Source organism: Hoplias malabaricus, chromosome Y (genome assembly GCF_029633855.1).
Source record: "Hoplias malabaricus isolate fHopMal1 chromosome Y, fHopMal1.hap1, whole genome shotgun sequence".
In the NCBI taxonomy this organism is placed as follows: Eukaryota; Metazoa; Chordata; class Actinopteri; order Characiformes; family Erythrinidae; genus Hoplias; species Hoplias malabaricus.
In genome coordinates, this window is record NC_089820.1 from 23523103 (window position 1) to 23549061 (window position 25959).

Below are 25959 nucleotides of genomic sequence, written 5' to 3' on the forward strand. Positions count from 1 at the left end.
TATGGAAGGTCCAGCTTTGCAAAGTATCCTGTTATTGTTAAGATTCACATCGTGCATGACCCTTAAAACAAACCCAGGCAGTAATCACACACAGAAGCTGCATATTTACACAAGTGTTCTTTTATTGAAGTATGTTTTTATCCTAGGCCACAACTATTTCAGAGGCTCTCTAACCCATCAGAACAGTCAAAATACATAGTAGTGTACACGGGGGAGAGAAAAGACACTGGGTATTTACATCGCAAACCACAGTATGTTTGTGTGGAAAACTTTGTCTAAGCAAAAAGAACTAACAGGGAGAACTAGACGTCGAGCGTCTTCATTAACTTCATATTTTGTGGTAGTATCATAATAATTAGCCTCATACTAAGCTTTATAAATATAAAATATTAGTTTAGGGCAAGATCTGGCAACTATAAAATATTTTATGTAACAAGTACAAAATAATATACAACAAAAGTATAATAAAATATTTAAAAATGAGCAAATACCTTAAAGAAAATGACAAAGGTTTATGTATAATAATAACAACAATAACAATATTAATAATAATAGTAAACCTTTGTACTGATGCAGGATCTTGAATTCTAGATATGGAGAACCTTCATGTTTTTGTGTACCATGCCCTTTTCCACACTAATGTCCACTTAGCCATGACTTCATTCTTTCTTTACCCACCAGGGGGAGACAAACATCGTTGTAAATGCTAGCTTGAGTGGACAGTAAAATTAAACAGGGCAGTAATGTGTTCCATTTCAAACCGTTACAGTACGCACTGCACAGAGTGGAAAATAACATTTCTGTATTAACACTGCTTACAATTAATGTGGGACCTTCAGCAGCCCATAGGAGTATAATAAGATCTGAAGGGAAGAACGACAGACAAAAGAAAACCATGTCACGAAAACGTGTCGAAATATCACAAAACAGGTGATAACACAACAGTCGTTATTATCAGATGCACCCAGTGCATTCAGCAGATCTCCAAGATCTTCTCTCGTCCACTCTCTACGCTCACACGCACACGTAAGAGAAACTTATCACATACAACCCGTACGTATAAAAACAACAGCAACAAATACAACCGAAAAAATAGGGACAAAATAGATCTATACTTAAATTAATGCTGTACAGTTCAGTACTGGAGGCCAGTACACAATGCTGGTTTTAATATTCCTTATTTCAGCTCGTCTCACAGAGTCCGCCAACCAGCAGCGAACCCGTGCTGTCTAAAAAAAGGAGAAAAAAAACAGGGTCCGAAAAGGTCAGGAATCATGAAACCGCTTTGGCCGAGCATCGACCACACTGAGGCTCTTTCTCTCCGCTCCAAACAAGTCTGTTTTTGTTGTTTTAGAGAAAATAAAGGGTACAAAGTCTTTACAAAGAGATGAAAAAGCTGTTCTGAAATATCCAGTATATATCGGGAAGAAGGTCATCGTCTCGTAAAAATAAGAAACAATCATTTCCAGCAAAGTAGAGATTGTCGTTTCCCTTGAAAAACAGGGATACTTCTCACTTTCTGAGCGGACAAAACAGGTCACAGCTGGCTTTCCAGAAGCTTCACTTCACACACCTGGGCTTCTTTAGAGAAACTACGTCCTGTTCAGCAAAGAAGACCTGCAAGAGAGCAGATTTGCAGCTATTAGAGCCAAGGAAAAACAGTAGGTAACACCAATGAACAAAAAGGTGAGCAGATACTCAGATACTGAAAGCCTGTGCTAGCATTTCTCCTGCGGTGTTGCTATCAGTGTGTGAAGAGTGGGAGCATTGACAATCCAACACAATGGGCAGCACTTTGAACACATTTTATAAGTGGTCAGAAACTTGTAAATAACTCATGAAAGAATAAAGTTACATTAAAACCAAGCACACCGTTGTTTTTCTTATGAAATTCCCAAGAAGTTTGACGTGTCACATGACCCTCTTCCCATTTGAAAAAACAAAAGTTGGATCCAGAATGGCCGACTTCAAAATGGCCGCCATGGTCACCACCCATCTTGAAAAGTATATCACCAACCATTCCCATTTTATTAAGGTGTATCCATATAAATGGCCCACCCTGTACACAAGAGCGTGGAGAAATAAGAGCACTGCGTAAAAACAGAAAACGAGAACGAGAAGAAAGAACTGAACGAAAAAAGGGGAAGAATATGTCATCTTTAAATACGGCTACAGTTATTTCCAACCTGATCTACACTACACTAGAGTACCACAAGTGTAGGACACTGAGAGCGGCCACATATAAAAGCGGCTGAATTCTTTAATCACGAGGGATGTCTGGACACTTTGTACACCATATGGCCAAACATTTATGAACACCTGCTTATCCAGCAGTTCTCCCCCCAACTCCTCCCAGAGGCATTGGATGAGGCTCCATCACTGCAGAAAAGCAGTTCCACTGCTACACAGGGCTTTGTACCCCTCTAGACGGTGCTTTCTTAGCATAGTGAGCTTAGGCTTTGACCAATAATCTGATCTGCTTTTTCCGGACTCTTTTCTGCGCTGGCCAGCAGAGGGTTAATTTCCTTTTGGCTGTACTGGACACGTTCTGCTGACCCACACAGAATCTGGTGAAGTGACAGATCCTGTCGCAGTGGGGAAAACGCCTTTCTCTATCATCATCTCTCTCTCTTGCTCCCCCTACCCCTCCCTGTCCTCTCCCTCTGGGCTGGACGGCTGTAGGGAAACGTGACTAAGCGGATGGCCAAGTGGACCAGGCCCTCGCCAGACTCTGAGGGTGGGTTGTGTTTGGTCATCTACTGCTAACATTATCACACTCTCTCTTCTCAGTACGGTAGCGGAGCCTTCTGTTTGTTCTCCAGGTTTATGGTCCAATGTGATGTTTTGCTGCTTTTATTAAAAGAGCTAAAATATGTGGACACCTCCTCATCCAATGTAATATGTGACGGTTTCTACTCTAGTGTGACACTTGATTTTGGAACATTGTTGTCAGACTTGATGGCATACAGACACATGAGGACCAGTGCGGTCAAGTATCGGTGGTGGACGATTACTTCTAGATCACAAAATCCACTTCAAGCCCTACTTAAACTATTGGATGGAGCTCTTCCACTTTAAAGTATGTAACACACGGCACATGGCACTGAACCTCCCATTCATTTCAATGGCTATGTACATTTGGACATAAATATTCATATAAACACACGTTGGTAGGTGGATTGGCGACTCAAAAGTGTCCGTAGGTGTGAGTGAATGTGTGAGAATGTGTGAGTGAATGTGTGAGTGTGTGTCGCCCTATGAAGGACTGGCGTCCCCTTCAGGGTGTGTTCCTGCCTTGCGCCCAATGATTCCAGGTAGGCTCTGGACCCACCGTGACCCTGAACTGGATAAGGGTTACAGATAATGAATGAATGAATGACAGAGCTAAAGTTATAAGGCACATTTCTTCACAGTCATCAGGCCAATCACAACACAGAGCTTTATTTTCTACATCCATCCGAGAAACACGAGGGCAAATTGTGTTAAACCCTCTAAAGCTCATTAAAAACGCCACTGGCTTCCTCCCAGTTCCTACATCAGCAAATCTTTCAGCTGAGTGACACAAAATCCAAAAGCAGCCTATTGCTCCTGTTCCACAGCACAGACCCAGACACAGACTTTATTACAGTCCACACACCAGTCTGACCCAGATACCACACCAAAGCTGTCAGTCACCAGCAGCTGTACAGCTGTGACGAATGAGCTCTCACGCACACACACCCACTCAAACACACCTGAGAGATTTCCATCTGTCCTTCTCCATGTTGTTCTCCGGTCCCTCGCTCTCGTAGGACGCCAGATACAGAGCTGTAGGAGATGAGAGTGAGAGAGAGAGAGAGAGATGAGGATGTGTCACCAGCCGCTTCACTCAAGTCCGTGTTTTGTTTTTGACTCATTTCTGTCTCTGCTTTCTCACGTCGGGGAATTCTTCACACTCGGGGAGAAGATCACTGATCTGAGATCAGTCCACGCGCATGTCTACAGGCACTGGGTTCTCAAGTTACTCATCCAGTCTCAGGTTTATGTGATGAGGAATGTCATGTTGTGTCCTGAGGGTAATGTGTGTGTGTGTGTGTGTGTGGGAGGGAGGGGCGGGTTGTGATTTACACACACTAAAGAAGTTTGTTGGCAGCAGGTGAAAGGAGTTCTACTACTAGAGTCATGACGGTCAGGTGAGAAAACACGGGCTCATGATGTTTCAGAAGCTCACTGGCCGTATGGAATAAAGGAAGACTGGTCAGTGGTCAGTTAGACAGTGCTCATTAAACACACCTGATTGGTAAAGCTTTCATGCATGGAGCTTGATATTAGATCAAGGCAAATTTGCTAAAGTGGGGTCCTGTGGTAATGATCAACTAATGTAACTCTATGCAGCGAGTAAAGGACACGTCTACAGTGGCTATACTGGCTCATTAGCGATGTGGCTTTTTAGCTGCTGATTAAATGGAGGCACAGCTCAATCTTAAGAATCAAACATTACTCACTGTCGCCCTCTAAAGGTGTTACAGCGCCATTTGGAATATGCTTTTTGTGTATATTTTTCTTTGTTTACTTGCACTTACCGTCCTCACTGAAGACAGGGGCGGTCAGGAGGTACTGCAGGATTTTGCGATCCCTCTCAAAGGGGCACTCCACCTTCTTCCAGGTCATGAATTCGCTCACCTGTTTGGCCAGCTCCCAGAATTTCTGTAGAGGCGGAGGGGGTCAGATCAGTTCCTTTTCCATTATTTTGCAGAAACTAAACTCAGAAATCCCAATCACAGCATTTAGAACTTCCCTATTCTGTAATGCTTTCTTGCAATTGCCTGTTTTGGCCTAAACGAGCAGTGGCCGTTGCTATGAGGAATCAGGGTTTTTTTTTTATCTGTGCTGTTGTGCAATGTTTAAAATGGGTATTTTCCTTCCACTTTTATGTTAAAGGACAAAAAAGGAAATGATAAAAACAGAAGTACCTCAAAATTGACGTGTCCGCTCGGCAGCCGATTGGAGCATCCTTCGTTGAGGAAGTAAATGTCCTTGATTAAGAGGCTGAAGAAAGGAATGACAATCTGGAAGAGAAAAAGACTCCAGTTAAGTCAGTGAGTCATGGCTGTTTTTGAGGGAACTGTACTCGTTACTAGGCACATGCACAAACATTCAGGCAGGGTTTTGTTTCTCCCTGTGTCTGTGTGGGTTTCCTCCGGGTGACTGTCTGTGAGGAGTGTGGTGTGTTCTCCCTGTGTCCGCGTGGGTTTCCTCCGGGTGACTGTCTGTGAGGAGTGTGGTGTGTTCTCCCTGTGTCTGCGTGGGTTTCCTCCGGGTGACTGTCTGTGAGGAGTGTGGTGTGTTCTCCCTGTGTCTGCGTGGGTTTCCACCGGGCGACTGTCTGTGAGGAGTGTGGTGTGTTCTCCCTGTTTCTGCGTGGGTTTCCATTGAATAAAAAGTTATTAGTATAAAAATATTTGTTTTCCTACAACAGCAAATATTTGTAGATGGACAACCAGAGAGAAGTAGTGATTTCTTTCGGATCAAAATAAGCTCTGGAGTCACACCAGACAGGTGAGATTTACAGTCGGGTTTATTTAACCTCTATACACCTGTTTAAAATAGTCACAACAGGATCTACCACATAAGCATGAAACTCTGTGATTGACAGGAGGAGGAGCTGTCACTCACACACAATTGTGACACACACAACTCAGCTGTCACGCCAACACCTGAGCTAGGTCCTCTGACCGAGCAAAGAAAACAAAAAAACTTCCTAAATATAGAGAGGCTCTGACGCCTGAGCATTTAGAACAGAAAAAACTACAGCCGCCCTGCGGTGAAGAACCTGTCAAAATTAAAAAAAAAAAAGAAAAACAAACAAACCCATAGTGTGTTAAAAAAAAACAAAAAAAAACAACAACGCTAGTTTTAAAAGAAACAATAACTTTCGCCAACAATCACAAAAAACAGTTAGTGTTTTTAAAACATCAAACACAAATGGAACTTTGAAAAGAAATGATCGCTTGAGGCAGGTCAGTAATTATAAGTATGAAATGAATATTAATTTTATATAAAAAAAACCTTCAGTCATAAAATAAAGTGACTAAGAGTTACTAAGAGAACTTTTAAATTACAAGACAATTACTAAAACAATAACCACAATGGTTGTGATTTGAGTTGTTTATTGAGCAAAACCTGGTCATGGGACAAAAAAAAGGACTTATTTTTGGTCCAGTGTGTCCCTGGAGAGACAGTTCAAACCAAAACCAAAACACAGCTCACTTGGGGCAAAACCAAGTTCCTGAAGCAAAGAGGAAAGAAATAACTAGACGATGTTGGGAGAACTCTGTCAACAAACGCCCCCACACCCAGTGCGCTGAGATGGATTCCTAAGTTGGGAACATTCCTAACTCGGGAACATTGCGTCTCCTGACCCTGAAAAGTCAGAGAAAGTCTTCCCAGTGCTTCTTTACAGGAAGACAGTGTCTGGTCTCAGTGTGTTAAGGCATGACAGTCCAACAGTCACCACCTAAGGCATTACATGCTCTTGAACCTCCAGGTTGTTGCTGTCCGTACAAAATAATACATCTCAAAAAAGGAGGTTTGTCATCAAACCGTACCACAATGTAAATGGTAGCTGTCGTTGTGTTAAAATGAAGAAGCAAACACAAATGGTGAGTAGCTGTACGGCTAGCGCTGCCTGAGGCCTGTGTGTGATGTGTCTAAGTGAAACCGAAGCATCATGGTGGGACAAATATGTTCATCATTTGTGAAGCCCTTTGGTTTTTAACATGCTATATAAATCATTCTGAACAAGCCGGTCTGCTATGTTGAGTGGTTCTGCTAGAGGCCAGATAACAGAGGCAGGTCACTCTCGGACAGGGAACGTAGGAACATTCAGGGAGTCTGGCCATTTGCCATGTTTCTCCAAAAGAGAACAGAACATATTTTGCGGAGGAAGCAGCACGTCCCCTCTGACGTCTCGCCCACCAAAGCCTGACCCATTTAAGGCCTGGACTGTCCACTCCTTTGCCTCAGAAACCTCGTTACATAACCCCCCTTTTTTGACCAAAGTTGACAGCAGACAAAGTTCTTGATGCACTGATAACCACGGGGCCCCTCCGAGGGCAGACTTCTCTCTGTGTCTGCGCTCCCACCAGAGTCGTCGTTTTCCAGCTGGTTGAAAGAGCAGAGGGGTGATATGATCTCCCCCTCTGTGTCACTGTAATCAGCTCTTATCTCTTAAGAAGTGATCTTTTTTACTGGTTGGACACTTCCCAGTGCCCAGTGTGGCATCTAACACTTCAAAAGCTGTTTTGAGAAATGCGTTCAAAACAGGGCTAAATGGAGAATGCACTTACGTAAATGAGTTCGTGCCAAGGCTCGGTGTAAGATAAACATAGTGAGAAATGCTTAAAGAAACAAGAAAAACCTGCGCAGTGAGTACATTTTGGACTTTGAGTGCTTTGAGACATACCTTCTCTCTGCTGCTGTGAGCCGTAATAGATCTCTGTGTGGCTCCACGCAGTGCCGTTCTGTAGTTGTAGAAGTTGCTGGAAGGGTCCATCTGGTGCTAAAGAGAGAATAGAAGATATGGATTTAATCCTCCGGAGGGATCTTCATAAACCTACTTCCAACAGATGTTCCCGTCAACGTCTCCTCATCAAAAAAGCTTACGTTACGGTCCCAAGCTCTGATTCAACCAAAAAGGCAGAGCAGAGCCCCTCGTAGGGACATTGTTTCATGGGAACTGAGAAATATGATCCTATATCAAGAGATATGTCCCCAGGACTAGGCATTTCAAGTCACCTTCATCAGATATCAATCTGACACGCCTTGCTTTAACAGCAGATAGACCGTGAAATTGGGTACAGGGTCATGTCAAGACCTCCATAAAGCTAGGGGAGGGGACCTCAGTGTGAAACAAAAACACCCAAAGAAATTCAGCTTCCTCTGAAGATTTGTGGGCAACACCTGCAGCTTTGACTCTCGAGGTTTTGGCCAGGGAAAGTCCTTTAATCTCAGAGCCGTCAGATCTCAGAACGCGTGGAGAACTGATTTTTTTTACTGTCTACTATCCACTAGAGCCATGTGATCTGAGAGGAGAGGAAGCATAAGGCTACCCCTGCATTTCCACATCAAAATGCCATAAACCCCAAAGACTGAGGAGGAACCTTGTGGTTGCAGTGGGAATGAAAAGGGGGAGGGGACGGAGGTTTACTTTTCCCTAGTCAATTATCCTGCTCATTGGCTTTGCCGGTCTAAAGGAGTTAGATTAGAGCGGTTCTAGACAGTAAATACACAGTGTCTGGGTAGAATCAAATTCAAAGCCTTAAATGACTTTCATAACCTTTCATGACTTTCAAGCCTGGCCGGGCTGTTTTATAAACACATGCGAGCCCACTCAAAGGCTGGATTACTGTATTCGAGAACGATGATGGCACTAGAGCGGTAATTCCAGCCCACGGAAGGTTTATTTGGAACGAATGGGTCCCCATATTGTCGGGGGCTGAGCGAGCGTGCAAACGTGAGTCACTGGAATAATGGCCAACTTGCACAGCATTGGTTCTGTGTGTTTGAAGTGCTGTTGCACCACATCTTCTGCGGTTTGCCATTGTTGTTTTTCCCACTCCTATTATCCCAAAAGCTCCTACACATTTTAATCTCACTCATTTAATGACTCACATCCACCCACCAGAACATGACATGAGCAACAACAAATGGGAAAATGTGGCCATGTAGTGAGAGAGTGTTTCATCATCATCATCACTTTTATATAATATCGAAAATACTTTCCCAGGGACGCTTTAGAATCAGGAGGTAAACAAGTAATGAGCACATGGCTAGCACAGGCCCACTGGGAGAACACACAGGACGAGAGCGGAGTGGTGTAACAAGAATATTATCAATGGATGTACGAGTTTCTACATCTTGTAAGATAAGGCATGCAATATTCTGAGACTGAAATGTGAATATCAACATTAGTGTGTGGTGTCAAAGCAAGCTCAAAGACATATGCACATACACACCTCCAAAATATCAAACTTGGCTGTTTTGACCTTGCCCCAGGTCTTCTTTAGCCGGGAGACTGGACTCATGTTCATGCCAGCTGTAAAGGAAAAACACAGACAGGTCAGAAAGGGACAATGACCAACTCCCATTTCCTGCCACAGCTGCAGTTTCTCAGGGGCTTGGCTCCATAACAATAGCATTAGTGGCTGCATCACTTCTCTCCAACAGTATGGTTAGCATATGGCATTGAGGCTCGCTATAGCCGGGTGGGGTCAGCAGCAGAGAAGCAATGAGGTCACTGCACCGGTCAGTGTATCAGATCAAACTCTCTTTACAGCACTGATCCCTCCAGTGATGACTGAAACAAGAATCATTCAGTTGTCTTTATCTGATGGCTGAGAGACTGTGGACGTGGATAAGCTGCTGTTTGTGGATTCTCTTGTCGCAGTTATATGGGGCGGGTTTAGTTTTCAGGTTTCTCTTCAGGGTGTGGTGGACAGTCGTGTGCAATAAAGAAAAACTGTTCACAACAACATAGGCTTGATATGACGAATGTGGAAGGCCCTTCCGCTTACGACATTTTCCCCTAACCCCTAACTATTTAAGGTGGAATTCTGTAGTTCCACCTTAAGCCCCGGTTCTCTGGGTCCCCAAGGCAGGTGGGTACCCGGGCTTGGGGTCCCCTAGGACGGGTTAAGTTTCACGAGGTCCCCAGGCTTCATAGAAACCCATTGTATAACGAATGTGGAAGGCCCTTCCACTAACGACATACTTTCCCCCTAACCCCTAACTATTTAAGGGGGAATTCCGTAGTTCCACCTTAAGCCCCGGGACTAGCATGGGGACTAGCATCAAACTGTGCTTGTGTTATTTAAAGGAGACACAGTCCTGGGGTCTTAACTCAACGTACGTGATGTGATTTGGTCAAAATACCACATGGATCAAACATTACAGCAACATTCTACCCGTCCCCCAGTCCTGTTCCGAATGGCCAGTTTCAACGACTGTTCCTTTAAGTGATAATGAGCTGCTTTCCACCCTACCCCGAGTGCACAGCAGTGAGGAACGAGGATCAGGCTTATAGCGGTTTTTGTTTTCTCCATTTTTACTCAGCGCTATTATTTCTTCGCTCTTATCAACCTCGCCTTTGCGCTGTGATTGGAGAGACTCAGACGAGAGGGCGGGACAATTCTAAAGTCTCGGATCTTCATGTAAAGAGCAGTACCAAATCAGAACCACTAATTTTATGTGTTTTTCAGATTTAGACTGCCCATAAAAACCGACTGGGTACTGTTGTTTTAAAATGTGTGGGTTGGTAGGCTTCAGATACACGTTTCCTTTAATATTACATTTATTTGGGTAAATTGTTATTTATCAGGGTCATTTCTCAGAGGATATATATTTTTCTCAAGAATGAAGTTGAAGAATTGCGTCAGAAATATTATATTCCCCGCTGTTTATTTAAAATATCAGCATTGTCTCTTTGTCTTCCCAAAAACAACACACAAACAACAGCAGTGATAGCATCCCACACAAAGGGCTGCTGATACCATTCATAAACAGATAGAGAGTCTGTACAAAAGAACGCCGCTTCAGAGCCGACAGGTGTAAGGGTCAGATGACTTCTGAGACACCACTATCAGTGACAATAGCGAGAATGATGTTCCAGCCTCAGACACGTGCTCCTTCTCTCCCCATTCACCCGAACAATGTCCCTGCGCCCAAACAAACGTGGCCTGGTGGTTCTCAGCCTTTTCCCATGACTTGTTTGTTCTCCTAAGGCAACTCTAATAAGTGCCCTGGATCTCCAGGGAGAGGGGCTTGTGTAACAGCCCCAGTCTGTTGGGCTTTTTCGCCTCCAGGGATTGACCAGGAAAGGGACAGCTGGTTCCACCCCTCCTCTCTTTCTTTCTCTCTCTCTACTCAGGCTAGCTCTCTCTTTCTCTCATCTATCGAGCTGGTCAACTCTGACCATCTGCCTGCAGGCGGCAGCTCCTTCGCTCCGGTGCAGCTGCCATCTCCCCTGACTGTCCACTCTCCAAACAGCACCCCCCCCACCCCTATTCCCATACTGCCCTATACATGAGCCTGGAAGACAACAACAGCTTTTTTCACTATGTCAAAATGTGTCTGTGTCTGCCAATCACACACTACTTAATGTTTACTACAGACAATTCCGGCATGCCTCTCTAAATGACACAGTATGTAAGTCTTTTTAAGGGAGGTTTAAAGGGTTAAATATAGAGCCATGAATCACACTGAATGCAGCATCCTCCACCAAATGCAGATTACTCTGAACAAAGAAATGTGCCACTGAATCATTTGCAGGGAACTCAGCAGTGTGCCATGCTCGTGTCTTTGTGGAGTGGCAGGGTGTGGATTAGAGAAGCACAGGCACAAGCCTGGCTCAACAGCAGTTTGCATTATTCAGACAGATTTGTGGGCAACAAAGGGCTTTCTCTGTGTACAGGAGCAGGAATAAAAAAACACTCACAAATGATAGCCATGAGAGAGTTGAAGTTCCCGATATTGAAGCACTCGCGTGCCACGTCGATGAAGAACTCGATAACTCTGGCTCGATGCTTCTTCTTCACCGGCTGCGTGATTGAAAAAGAGAAATGAGGATTCTCATTTGTAGATGTTATTTCATGCAAAAGCTGCCTCATGCATCTTAAAGGCTGTTGTTAACATTTTATTTCAAAGCTACCTACGCAGAAGCTTATTAACATATGCATAAACAAGAGCCTGTGTGTGTTCTCCCTGTGTCTGCGTGAGTTTCCTCCGGGTGACTGTCTGTGAGGAGTGTGGTGTGTTCTCCCTGTGTCTGCGTGGGTTTCCTCTGGGTGACTGTCTGTGTGGAGTGTGGTGTGTTCTCCCGGTGTCTGCGTGGGTTTCCTCCGGGTGAATCTGTGAGGTGTGTGGTGTGTTCTCCCGGTGTCTGTGTGGGTTTCCTCCGGGTGAATCTCTGTGAGGTGTGTGGTGTGTTCTCCCTGTGTCTGCGTGGGTTTCCTCTGGGTGACTGTCTGTGAGGAGTGTGGTGTGTTCTCCCTGTGTCTGCGTGGGTTTCCTCCGGGTGCCCCGGTTCCTCTCACAGTCCAAAAAAAACACACATTGGTAGGTGGATTGGCTACTCAAAAAAGTGTCCGTAGGTGTAAGTGAATGTATGAGTGTGTGTTGCCCTGTGAAGGACTGGCGCCCCCTCCAGGGTGTATTCCTGCCCTGCGCACAAAGATTCCAGGTAGGCTCTGGACCCACCGCGACCCTGAACTGGATAAGGGTTACATTTAATGAATGAATGAATGAATGAATGAAGAGCCTGCAAGACTGCATAAGTTAACCTCACTGTATTGATAGTATTGTTGAGTATCATTAAAATAAATCAGTTTATAATACTGAGGTATTACTATTCAGAGCTTATGCATTTAAACATGGGTTGTGACATCTGTTTGCAAACCTTCAGACACAGTGCGTTCACAGACACTTTCCTATTTGATAATTACAAGAAATGACAGAGCCATCCCCAGGGGCCTATGGCAAATGGACAGTTGCTTTGACGCGTTTGTATTTTGTAATTTACCTTATTATGAAAGGTTTAATGGCGTAATAGCCCAGGTAATTAAAGAGGAGAGATATTCTGTCATAATAAAAGTCACTCACCATGCAGATCTCTGTAGCGACCAAGTAGCTGAGTCTGTTGAACCACTCCACATAAGCCTCCAGGTTACTGGCTTTCTTGTGATCGCTGAAACAGCTCTGCAGAGACATTTTTAAAAGATTACCAACACACTTAAACGCTTACACTGTCAAATACAAGATACAGACAGCTGTGTAGCCAGGAGGCCTGAGGTCCAATGCCCCCCCTCCTGACTTTTTATCTAAAATTAGTTTTCTCTGATCTGGATTTTTTGTATATTTATGCATTGAAATTATAATCCTCTAAAAGAACTGGAAACCTGTAAAACCCCAAAGACTTTCATCTGCACAGAGCTCTACGGTTTACGAAACACAGCAAAAACCCCACTCTCTGTGGGCAGTGGGCATTGTCTATTCATAAAGATGCTCTGTGGACTTTTTTCTCCCTCGCATTCTTAGCATTCTTTTGGACTGACCACACTCCCCCTCACCCCCCACAAAGGCCAGTCTGGGGTGATCTCTGTTTGATGGACAGCTTCGCTGAGACACGCCTGAGGATCAGGACATCAGAGAGACCACTAAAACAGACAAAGAGAAAAGCGCGCCAACACGACCATGCCTCTGTGCTGTTGCTTAGCAGCCGAATGCCGCTGAGATTTCTCGGACAATGCGGTAGGGCCCTAGAAAAGAGACTTCTTATGGGTGGGCTTTGGTGCTAAGATGCAGCCATAAAGGAATCGCTGATTGTGATGGATGGAGAGACAGGAATGTCTGAGCTTCACTGTGTGAAACACGTGACACTTCATCGACCTCAGTCTAATGTAAATATTGTCCTTATTGATCTAGGGCTGGCTATTTGCTGTTCTCTGTGACCGAATCCAAACTCTACCAAGAATCTCATCATTTAAACCTACAGAAGGTGATGTGTTACCTTGTCATTGTCCAGAGGGTCCTTCTGGACAAAGGCCTGGATGAATTCCTCAGGTCCGATGTAACTCAGTCTCTCCTGAGGGGAGGGGAAAAAAAGAAGAAAGGCGTCAGTCAAAATGTTTCCAATGGTCACCTTGAGAACATCAGAGTCAATTTAAATAATGAGATCAATAAGGTCAACAAATCCACTCTCGACCACCAGAAGTCAATATCTGAAGCATAACTGTTAGGACAAGGCAGAAAATCAGAGGTGGGCTCAGATGATATTGTATTGTCACTAAAGTGGTCATTGTTTTCATGCAATACTACAACACACTACTCAATTCAGCAGACACTCTTATCAAGAGTGACTTACAGTTATTAGCCATAGCACATAGCAATAGTGTAGGCTAATCTCTACTTTGCATAGTGCTGAGACTCGAACCCCTGTCTGCTGTGTGGAGGGCAGTGGTATTATCCACTACTCTACGCCAAACCGCAACACTTTAAGATGTTCCTCTCACCAGTTCTATGTGTGTGAGTTGCTGGGCCAGAGTGAAGGGGTCACTGCAGATGGTCAGGATGTCCCTCTGGATGGAATGAGGCTTGGTTTTCAGCACCGTTAGCCTGTCCGTCACCGTGGAGTTGATCTTGGCAAGGGCTTCTTCGTACTGACTCACAGTGGTCAGTTTACGGATCAGGGTTTGTGTCATCTGCTGCACGGTTTTGCGATACAGCTGGAGAGAGAGAGAGAGAGAGAGAGAGAGAGAGAGAGAGAGAGAGAGAGAGAGAGAGAGAGAGAGAGAGAGACATTAGTGCTGAGCTTGCAGCTCTCAGCTATCAGCACAGGTCATTATGGAGTGATGATTAACTGGACGTGGATGTGTCCTGCTGAGATAAGAAAGGCGAGAAAGGCATCAGATATTCCTCCTGCAAGCATTTGATGACCCAGCACTTTTGCTGAACACGGGGGCTAGGGCGGCACACACATGCCCAGTGAAGGAGAACAGCAGTTTCACTTGACTGGTCAGAAACACCAGGGGAAAAGCACCAAAAGTCCTCTTGGTCTGGTCCAGAATGGGATCTACTGTGGGTTACATAAAGAGTTCCTGTAGTGTAATGAAAGAGTGGCCTTCTCCCCACGGATGTCTCTTGAAAGAGCCACTAACAGAACCCTGGGTCCAGACGGCCGCCCACTGGTTTGTGTTATCTAATACTAGGCGCTTGACAAGCCTCTGGACAGCAGTTGCATAACAGCATGGACAGTGGAGGCTATGCCCTATTTCAACTGAGTCAAGCTGAGGAGGTACAGAAAGGGGCTGCTCAAGTATTCAGATCCTGTCTGGCTGCTGTTTTTAGCCTATAGGCTCGAAGAAGAGGGTTCTGTAAACATACTTGCGCAGCTAGTTTCACACGAACGTGTGTTTCTTTCTGGACTGGGAATCCGATTCTGGGAATTTAGGACCTAGATCACAACCGCAGCCTCAAACGTCTCCAGTGATGGATGTGAACGGTAAAGAAACGCAGCCGGCTGGACTTTTTCATCCCTCCAGCTCTTGACAGGCACATGGGAAACTGAAAGGTAGCCCATCAGTCAATCTGGTGACGAGCTTGTAATGACACAGGAGATGGAGCCGACTTTTCATGACCCACCAGCCCAGGGGCAGTAATAAAACGCCCTACTCTTCAGGACCATGTATTTTTGTGCTGTTTGGCTTCCACTGCACCCAGATCTTTCTCGTCTTTCCTCTGTCTCTCTAGTCACAATATTGGCTTTTGCGATTTAAATTGCAGAGTGCTGTAAAATACACCTTCATCTCCAGAGCACAATGGTGAGTTGTATGCCCTTCTACCTGGAGTCACCTGGATATCACTGCATAATTTACACCTTTGTTTCAGTACATTGTGCACGGAAAAGGCCAAAGTGCAATAGATCAAAGCCTCAGTAGTTGCCTCTTCATGGGCCGCCATATGGGGAAGCTTCTGTCCTCACCACAAATAGAGAATGGGAGGATTATTTTTAAAAACAATTCATGCAGATAACTGGCTGACATTTTGAAGCAGTGTGGGGAGGCTCCTCACTTGTTCGTTGGAGAAAGCAAGCCTCTTCTGCCCTGCATCCGTGTCTTAAACCTGGCATCAGTGTGTGTGACAGCCGGTCTCATGGTAGCACCTCGGTATGAGCTTCGGCTTGAGCTCAGATCACACTCAGCTGAAGGGTGAAAACTCTCCAGAGCTTGGAGTAAACACAGGCTGCACAAAAGGCGACCAAATGTGCCCTGAATCCACCGGTCAGGCCTAGATCACAGAGCTCGGTTACACTGGGTACAGCCTTCTCTATATAGATGACCACATCCATAATGACAGTCTGAGCAGCCTGGAGGCCTGGAGACCATTCTGTGGTCTGGAGGCAGATGTTTCGGCATCTATTCTAAGCTCACAGGCTAAAAAGCAGTTGTACTTCCGTACAGTGTTAAACGCTTGTGTGTGGTTCGCTTCGCTATCGTTTGCTGGATGTATTTGGTTTGTTTTTGGGGGTGTTTCATTAGTAATGGCCTTGGTGACCAAGTTCTCATTTCAAATCCTGTTGTAGCTAGAAATATCTTTCTTTATATTGTGTCAGTAATAATGTATGGTGACATGGTGACCTTGACAGTTAGAGACGAATTACAGTAGCACAGTTCATGCACCAACTTCTGATTTTATTCATGTAATTATATTTGATTTTGTAGCACACTTGGGTGTGTTTTCATAAGCCGTGCTGTTATTAGTCCGTAACATGTAAGAATGTTACTGAGCAACAGCCAGATATTAACAAAATGGGTTTTTTCAACACTGGATTACATTAATTCATCCATTATCTGTAAGCTCTTATCCAGTTCAGGGTCCAGAGCCTACCTGGAATCATTGGGAGCATGGCAGGAACACACCCTGGAGGGGGCGCCAGTCCTACACAGGGCAACACACACATTCACTCACACACTCACACCTACACCTACCTACGGACACTTTTGAGTCGCCAATCCACCTACCAACGTGTGTTTTTGGACTGTGGATGGAAACCGGAGCACTCGGAGGAAACCCACACAGACACAGGGAGAACACACCACACTCCTCCCAGACAGTCACCCGGAGCAGGAATTGAACCCACAACCTCCAGGTCCCTGCAGCTGTGTGACTGCGACACTAACCTGCTGCGCCACTGGATTACATCGAACCCAAATGATTACTAACAATAGTCATACTCCTACATACAGCATGTGTGCTTTAATCCAAACTGAAATTTCACCCATATTTCCCATATTTTATTCCTTATCCTTAGGCCTTAAATGTATGTTATAAATCCTCCACGTTGACCTCGAACACTCGAGTCCAGCTCTAAATACAGTCATTGTCCGATGTGCATCTGGCTGCAGTGAAAGTCCAAAGCCTGTATCCTGCTGTAAAAAAGAGGCTTTGCTAATGCTATTTCATTAAGGCTAAACAGAGTTCACAGAGCAGAAAATACCAGACAGTGCAGGGTAATGGACGACACAGACGGAGCATTGATGCATTGCGTGAAAGAATGCATTATTCAAGAAAACAGAGAGTACCATGACTGCGCAGTCACAGATACAGATCTGCCACCCAGACGAGACACACAGAGCAACACCGAGACTGTATCTCGCTAGTGCCGCAAGTGGAAATACAACATGATTTGTTCCTTTTCACCCGAAGCATTGATTGGTCTTAGGTGCAGTCGCAAAACATAAAACGAACACTTGACCCTAAAAGTGCCAGCTTCTCTGTGTACGTGCTCCATCCATTAAATAACCAGGTCTCCTCACTAAGCCTCTACCTCCTGAATGAATGGAGTGTAAACAACAGGGTGCAGAAGTCATTGATCGTTCAGGTCAGATCAATCACCACACATCTCCTTATTAGAGTCACAGGAGACGGAAAGGTTTTTTTCCCCTCCGTTTCCACTTCCAGAAGCTTCATTTGTTTTGAACTGTTAGATACAAGTCCTCCGTCTTCAACTGTCTTCCTTAACCAAGCCCCCTGCTGCTAGTCTTCCACTAATGCCCCAACCCAGCTTGAGACCACTGCGGAAGGCTTTGGAACATCAATTTTTCATTCGATTTCTCTGCACAGAATCAAGCATCCACACTGTTTAGGGAAATAACAGCTTGGCTATGAGCAGAAAATGAGGAAAAAAGGTCCATCTGGGACCTAATTCATGTGGAACTGAGTAACTGAATGCCTCAGCTAAGGCAGTCAAGAGGGGGCAGTCTTAATGGACGCAGAGAAAACCCATAACCCAGAATGAAGAAGAAAATCCCAATCACTTAAAATGAATCAGGGTCCTTTAGAACTGGTTCAGAGTCATTTACATGAGGTTAACAAAATGGAAAAAATAAAGGCAAGATACATTGAAAAAAAAATTTTAAATGATGCCATGATGACCTTTTTTCTCCAAAGAAAAAAGTCCCCTTTTGGGAAAATAAAAGCTAAGCCAGTGACACTGGAGTCAGCGCTAATGGAACTATTTAAATGCAGCCTGTGGAAGAGCACCGGGGGAGACAAAAGCTGCCGAACAATAGAGCTTTCTTCGCCTCCACTTGTCAGACTCGACAAACTGCTTTGAGACTAAAGAAATTTCCCCATCCCCCTAAGAACTGACTCCAGCTTTACCACATGTGCTGGGAGCAGGACCTCCACCACAGTTGACTGGCGTTGACTGGAAAAGTGTCTATGAGGAAAAAAATCTACATTTTTATTCTGCTATAGTTTAACTGCTCAGTTCTAGATGTTACTCTGTGCTTACGTTTTTTTAAGCTATTACTTTCATACTTTTATTCAGTCACTCAGGTGGGAACACACCCTAAAGGACACACACTCACACATTCACTCCCACACTCACACCTACGGACGCTTTTGAGTGGCCAATCCACCTACCAACGTGTGTTTTTGGACTATGGGAGGAAAACAGTGCACCCGGAGGAAACCCACGCAGACACAGGGAGAACACACCACACTCCTCACAGACAGTCACCTGGAGGAAACCCACGCAGACACAGGGAGAACACACCACACTCCTCACAGACAGTCACCAGGAGGAAACCCACGCAGACACAGGGAGAACACACCACACTCCTCACAGACAGTCACCCGGAGCGGGACTCGAACCCACAACCTCCAGGATCCTGGAGCTGTGTGACAAAGACAGAAGATATTTTAGGAAGAAGCACTCACCTCTTCTCCGGTACTCAGACGATGTGTGAGCTCCTTCAGACTCCTCATCATCCTCTCATCCCGGAAATCATAGGGAAAGGTCTCCGTCCACTCCGTCAGCAGCTGCAAGATCTTGGGGGCAATCTTCCGGATTCTTACCTGAAAATCCCAAAAACCAACTGTGAATTTCCAATAAAGGGTCCTCGACCTCCTGGCGTCTGGAACTAAATTCTAATTGCGGTTCTTTCCAGCTGCTCTAACTGATCATTAACAGCCAGGCCTGTGATCACATGCACTAAAAACGCAGTGTAATAACAGCGCAAAGACACACTCCTGTCCGTTACCTTGTCTGCCTGAGGGTCGCTGAGTCTCTGATGTTCCGTGCACAAGTGGCACACTTTGGCCATGAGCTCATATGGATGGATGAACAACCGGGAACTGAGCAAGAATGTGAAGATGTACGTCCTCTGTTGATTGAAAGGGAATTGGAATTAATTAAACGGTCATTTACAGAACCTCTCACTTGGCCACTGCATGGTAATTAAGGCCAAAGCCTGGAAACCTGGTTACTAAGAAAAGAGAAGAAATGTGTCCTCACATCAGGGTAGTAGGCCACCGTGGGGACTAAGTGCTGAATGAGGGCCTCCAGAGACCCTGACACGAGGTTGTTGTCATGGTAATACAGGCCCCCATAGTCCTCCTCTTTTGTCTGGTACAGGTTCTTGTTGTAGCCGCTGGAGCCGAACATCCCTGGGAAGGGTGGCGTTTGAGGCATCTTGTCCTATTGAATGGAGACAAGGTTGTAATTAGGAATGTTTTTAAGGAGGTTTAAAAGCCGCGGATCGACCAGAGCACAAATAAAAAATGACAACAGACCCGAGTTAATGTCGGTCCTTCACCTTGATTGCAGTTTGTGTTTACCGTTGTGTAAAACTCAAGGTCCCCTAAATCATTATGAGAAGTTGAGTAGAAAATGACTCTTCTTCAGAGCTACGCCTGGGGATATCCAGTGGGATTAATCGTGATTAATCACAAACACCTTCTCTGATTTACTCGCTCTGTTTTCACTTAATCCCAACTCTGTAGTAATGTCAACCATGAGGATAGAGCACATGATTGCAAACACTAACACACACACACACTAATCCATGGTAATAGCACAACGGGGTCGGACTCGCTGCTGGCATAACGACCTTTTTGGTGGATTAAGAACAAAATAAGCTTTGCCATGCTCCAAACTCACATGGCTACACAACACAGAGCAGCCATTTACGGTAGGCACAAACAACATGTTTTGACCTATGAGAAACGGCACTTGTGAAAAGAGTTATTCTTTGTTAAAACAGGAAAACGTGTTCTGGCACTGGAGTCGAGTTCTGTGAGTGAAAACACAAGTGGTATCTTGCTTTTTCCCCAAACCCTAGACCTCCAACCTCGTGCCTCAGTTTCTTCCAGATTCACAAAGAGTTTGTGTACTCTGAACAACCCTCAGTTCATCCAACCACCTGACCATCAGGGCTAGCACCGATGTGCTGCTGTGCCACCTCACACTGCAGCCTTCTGGGGCAGCGTCCAGATTCCGGGAGACGAAGGAAAGAGCCTCAGGAGAACACACGAGGCCCTCAATGGAGGCATTCACAGTCTCGGCACGGGCACCCGGGGATCTGCAAACAATCGGCAGCCCCAGTGGCCGCCTGCCTATTCAGGCCGGTGTTTAGCCACAAGCGTCCAAGTGCCAGTGCTGGACCGGGAGGGGGGGTGGGGGATGCAGGATTCCCAGGGGTTGTATACACACCCTTCTTTTTTTCCTCCTTTCTCATAAGACTACAGAGATTAGCATGAAAAAGGGAGCCTGAAAGTCAGCGCCTTACCCCCACCCCAGCATCTGTTGCGGCATGTGTTCCAGCACTCTGGCACGTCAACGTGATAAAGGGGAGCGGCGGAATAATCAAGAGTCAAGAGTGTGCCGCGTCATCGCTAATACTGCCATACAACAAAGTGCACGTGCCTCAGTTTTGTTGAAATCAGTTTGAAATCTGAACAAAAAAAAAATGCAAACAGGCTGGTGAACAGAGGCAGCCCTGGAGATGCTTTAATGCCTGAACTTTGTTGCCAGCCACCACTAGTGCCTTGGAAAATATCCAGTGTACAAGCTTTCAAGCGCATCTGACTACAGAGCTGCTGAGACCACACTAAGGGCCAAAGTGCAGAAGGGCCAGCCGCTAGCCCTGAGGGCATGATGCAAATGCAACTGCATGTCCTCACTAGCACAAGCTGTTGAAGCCCTTTCTTCGGGCCCATTGAGAAGGGCCAGCTGCAACACAACCTAATCCTATAAAAGTATAAAACAAAGCTGGGGCTGATTATGAGTGAGCCATCTGAACCCGTCTGCTGTTTGTTCGTATGTGTCAAGCACTCTCCTCAGGGTTATGCTGTTGCTATTCTGTTCAGCAAAAGCAATCATGAGAAATTTTGCCGATTTTCCACTGCATGGTCCCCACACAATTCCACTCCACTCGACTCTACTCACTCTTTTGTACCTGGTTCCTTGTTCGTTTTCCTATACCATGGCTGCCCCTGAAATTTAGCCATTGACGTTGCTAAACAACGTCTCTAGTAGGAACAGCGGGCTTTGGAACCCCAACAAAGGCAGCTGTAACATTAAGCGTTTATTCATTGTGTATTTGTGTTTTGTTTTCAGTACAGACAGATCAATAGAGCTTTTGCATTCCTTGATGCACCGTCCAGCTCTTAGTGGAGGCTTTCGTCACCACTCCACAAAGCGCTTGAACATCTTCAAAAGACCATGGCATAATTTACAAGCTGCCATTGTTTATCAGATAAAAACACATGTGATCTCTGTTTACAGATGGCAAGTTAGTGCTGGATGTCTGCATTTTGTGATTAACAAGTCTCTCTGACCAATCTGTGATCTGCAAGGATTCCACGTCATGGTTTAGTCCCTACTCAGCTCTCGTGGGACCACGAGATAGCAGGGCTTAAAAAAAGAACCATGTACCAGGTCTGAACGGAAAAGCAAAAACGCAGAGTAGAACCGGGTGGGTTCAGAGTAGTGTAGGAATTCTCCTGTGTAATACGCTGCTGTGTTGTGCAAACCGTGGTCCTGAACAGTGCCATGTCTTTGTAATGTGTACAAGGTATTAACATATTGACCTCTTGACCTGGCTTAACTATTGCAGAAATCTAAATAGGGAATGGAACGTTCTATATTTGGCTTAAGACACTATAAATTGTTGGAAACTAAGGTAATGATCACATGCTGACCATTTTCCAAGTGACTTTGCTGGTCATCACTGACGTAAACAGGGACTTTCTCTTAAACGGGGAACTCCTAGCAACATGAAAATGGACACTTCTCTAAACCCGCCCAGTAAACTTAGTATGCTTCTGTGTTCTAACACAAGCCCGGTGCTGTGCTGTGTGTGAGCTAGTGACATTACAAATTACTTGGCAGAGCCTATGACAAGCTGTGGTGGCACTTGCTCTATTGTGGCATTCCTATCTCCACTTTAAGGTGTGGTGGCCACTTGCTCAATTATTAAACGCCTCTGGGTTAAAGCGTTCCCGCCCGGGCTGTGAGGTGCTAACAACTCACCGTGAGGGTCAGTTAGGGGCGAAAGGGTGGACAACAAATGACCATGATGACAGGAAGAGGGAGATCAATCTCACACGTCTTCTCTGGGAGAGGCCGCAGCTAAGCTGCTGCTGAAAGGCGCTCAGAAGAAACTAAGCAAACACAGCTCCTCCTTGTTTACAGTGCTTTAGGCCTGAGGAATCTCAGCTTGCCACAAGATGTGGAAGAGTGAAAACAGACCCACCCTATTATGACACTACTACTGGAATAATGAAGCAGCAGCATCAACAACAACAATAAAAAACAAGTATAGGATCCAGTAGGAACAGTCCAGACAGGAAACGTTTAACATGGATATTAAAGGGAAAATGAGAATGAATAGGACTAGTGTAACAAATCTATCATGAAATTGGCCACACTCACATTATGGGATGTGAATTTGGCAGCAAAGTGGTAGAATAGTGTGAAATTAAACTGATTTAAATTACAGAATTAAAAGATCTAATTAGATACAAATCCGATTTTTATATTACTACTTTATTTGAACACAAAAGCTGTCCTTAAAACTATGTGAACATTTAATGATGAAGCGACAAATAGAAATGCTCCAAATTTACTCTGAATAAAGCATTTTTACATTGACTTCCTGTAAAATTGCAATTTTTCAAGATACTATTTTTAATTGAACAGCGATGATATAAAGCATATATGACATGTGACTTGTAGTCCTGACACTGTACAAAAACAAATGAGTGTGTGAATGTGAGAGAGAGAGAGAGAGAGAGAGAGAGAGAGAGAGAGAGAGAAATAGAGGGAGAAAGAGAGAGAGAGAGAGAGAGAGAGAGAGAGAGGGAGAAAGAAAGAAAGAGAGAGAGAGAAAGAGAGATAGAGAGAAAAAAAGAGAGAGAGAGAAAGAAAGGAGAGAGAGAAAGAGAGATAGAGAGAAAAAAGAGAGAGAACGAGAGAGAGAGAGAGAGAGAGATAGAAAGAAAGAGAGAGAAAGAGAGATAGAGAGAAATAGAGGGAGAAAGAGAGAGAGAGAGAGGGAGAAAGAAAGAAAGAGAGAGAAAGAGAGATAGAGAGAAAAAGAGAGAGAGAGAGAGAGAGAGAGAAAGAAAGAGAGAGAGAGAAAGAGAGATAGAGAAAGAGAGATAGAGAGAAAAAAGAGAGAGAACGAGAGAGAGAGAGAAAGAAAGAGAGAGAGAGAGAAAGAGAGAGAGAGAGAAAAAAAAGAGAGAGAACGAGAGAGAGAGGGAGAGAAAGAGAGATAGAGAGAAAAAAGAGAGAGAACGAGAGAGAGAGAGATAGAAAGAAAGAGATAGAGAGAAAAAAGAGAGAGAACGAGAGAGGGAGAAAGAAAGAGAGAGAGAGAGAAAGAGAGATAGAGAGAAAAAAAGAGAGAACGAGAGAGAGAGAGAAAGAAAGAGATAGAGAGAAAAAAGAGAGAGAACGAGAGAGAGAGAGAGAGTGAGAGAGATAGAGAGAAAAAAGAGAGAGAGCAAGAGGGAGGGAGAGAGAGGAGAGAGAGAGAAAAAGAGAGAGAAGAGAGAGAGAAAAAAAAAAGAGAGAGAGAGAAAGAGAGAGAGAGATAGAGATAGAGATAGATAGTTTCTTGGGGGAAGGGAAGGTGTTTCACTGATACTGAAGTGTGATACTGGGGTCTCTCTTTGGGCAAAACACTTCTGGCCAGAAAAGGAAGGCTTCCATTTAAAGCATGGCTGTGCATTACGTTTGGCTTCAATTAACTCCTGGGTCAGCTAATGGATAGAGAGTCCAACAAGAGGCCACTGATGTAAAGCCACAGCAGATTAACGTGAACCACTGTGCTCTCTCTCTTGAAAGAGGAATCCACTTAGTGTAGTTTAGTACTAGGAGATAAAAATAGCTCCCAATACAACTGCCACATTGCTCTGTAGACTAAAGCATGGGATAACAATTAGTAACCTGGGGTATCACAGACACTCGCAGACTACACACATAGTACACAATCAGCAGTGTCTCTGTGCATTGATTTATGTGGTAATATGTATAAGCACATAAGGCAAGAACCATTTCAAAAGTGTGTGCTTCTCTGTCAAATAACTGACACATTCAAACTATGTAAATACAAACTGTATTGTTATCATACGGTCCACAGAAATTTGAGTAACATGTACTCAGTCAAATTATATATCAGGACGTAGAGGCTAAAAAATACATTCATTGAAACATTACACAAATTCGAAGTGACATTTTGTTGAGTGCATTAGTAAATTAGTTGAGAAAAGAGACCGTTTTGAATCCACTGTTTTTAGGATGTCACAAAACCAACATGTTTACAGCTCCATTACAAAGAGGGTAAATGAGATACAGTACTGTGTATGTCTGTCTGCTTTAAAGGCAAGGCTTTAAAGGCTGTTTTTGGGGTATGTAAATAATCCCCTCTTTCTCCAAGTACAATGACCAATCATCAGCTCTTACAGTAATACACCACACTAAAGAGCTCAGTGTAGATAAGGAAATCAGTGAGTCCTAATGAAATCAATCTGTTATTCCAAAGACTCTGTGCAGCCAAGTGGTTTCCGTGAGGTTTATTCACCAAACAATCGACTACAGGTACAAAATAAAACACCATTCATGATTACATCACCATGCCACAACTTGTATGTATATGTAAATGATGTATTTTCTGATTGGCTGCACAGCGTTGTAACACATTCAAAAACAAATAATGTTTTGAAGACCTTTAAACACCATTGGCTATTTAACATCAACAATTTCATTCCAAAATCCTGCAACAAAGTGATTTTGAATGATTGTAAATGGTCAGTGATGCGTTTAAATGATGAGCAATTGTTAAAAAAAAATTTATTTTAAAATCAGCACGAGATTAATAACCAATAAATAAAGGATGCAACGTGAGGATGCAACACCTGCTTCACAGAAACTGCTTAAAAGATCTCACCTCGCTTAAAGAACCACCCTCCTCTTCGTCCTGGTATATTTAATAATCCTTCTGAGCGTTAAAGTATTCGACAAACACTCCAAACTCGCGTGCAATCGCGTCGCAAACACGTAGCCACAGCGTGGGACTCAACAGCGCGTGAACTGACGCTCCGCTTTCCTCGCGCGCTCTTCACACGGTCCAACACCAGCGTACGCTTCGCAAGAGCTCCACAGAATGATAAGAGCGCGGGCTGAAGCGCGCGCTCTACTGTACCCACCAGCGGGGAGGGGGTGAGGGGGGGTCCTCCAATAAGAGAAGAGCAAGGCTGATACAGCCAATCAGAGGACAGCAACACAAGCTCCAGCCAAGAGGAATAGAGAATGGCTAAAGCGAGGAAATCAGAGAATTCGAGCCAATCAGTGAGGAGTATAGACCAATCTAGCCAATCAGCGAAGGGCCACCTTCAGCATGAGAGGCGGTATCTGATTAAAGTGAAAAACAGCGTTGCGGTGTGGAAAAGAGAAACGAAAAGAGAAAGTGTGGCGAAGGAGTGAAGTTGAAGGAGGTGGAGGAGGTGGATTCCGTGGATCAATGGGGGAAATATTTTCTGTTAAAGATCCTTCTTCTTAGCAATGACGTTTAATCATGTGTTTGCACGCGGAATACACACGAGTCTATTTCCTAGAAATCGTGGATTTCTTTT

General features: G+C 44.6%; 1 protein-coding gene across 1 annotated transcript; it reads right to left on the reverse strand.

Annotated features, from left to right (window-relative positions):
• Nucleotides 1–114: 114 nt before the first annotated feature.
• Nucleotides 115–25514, reverse strand: LOC136679600 (ras-GEF domain-containing family member 1B-A). The gene is made up of 14 exons (XM_066658226.1): nt 25275–25514; nt 19334–19516; nt 19080–19202; nt 18757–18894; nt 14046–14258; nt 13544–13618; nt 12637–12732; nt 11474–11576; nt 8997–9076; nt 7445–7540; nt 4953–5048; nt 4563–4686; nt 3735–3807; nt 115–1617 (listed from the first exon to the last, which is right to left on the reverse strand). Exons 2-14 carry the CDS (start codon nt 19508–19510, stop codon nt 1593–1595), a joined length of 1419 nt encoding a protein of 472 aa, XP_066514323.1. The 5' UTR covers nt 19511–19516; nt 25275–25514; the 3' UTR covers nt 115–1592.
• Between the last annotated feature and the right edge of the window lie 445 nt (nt 25515–25959).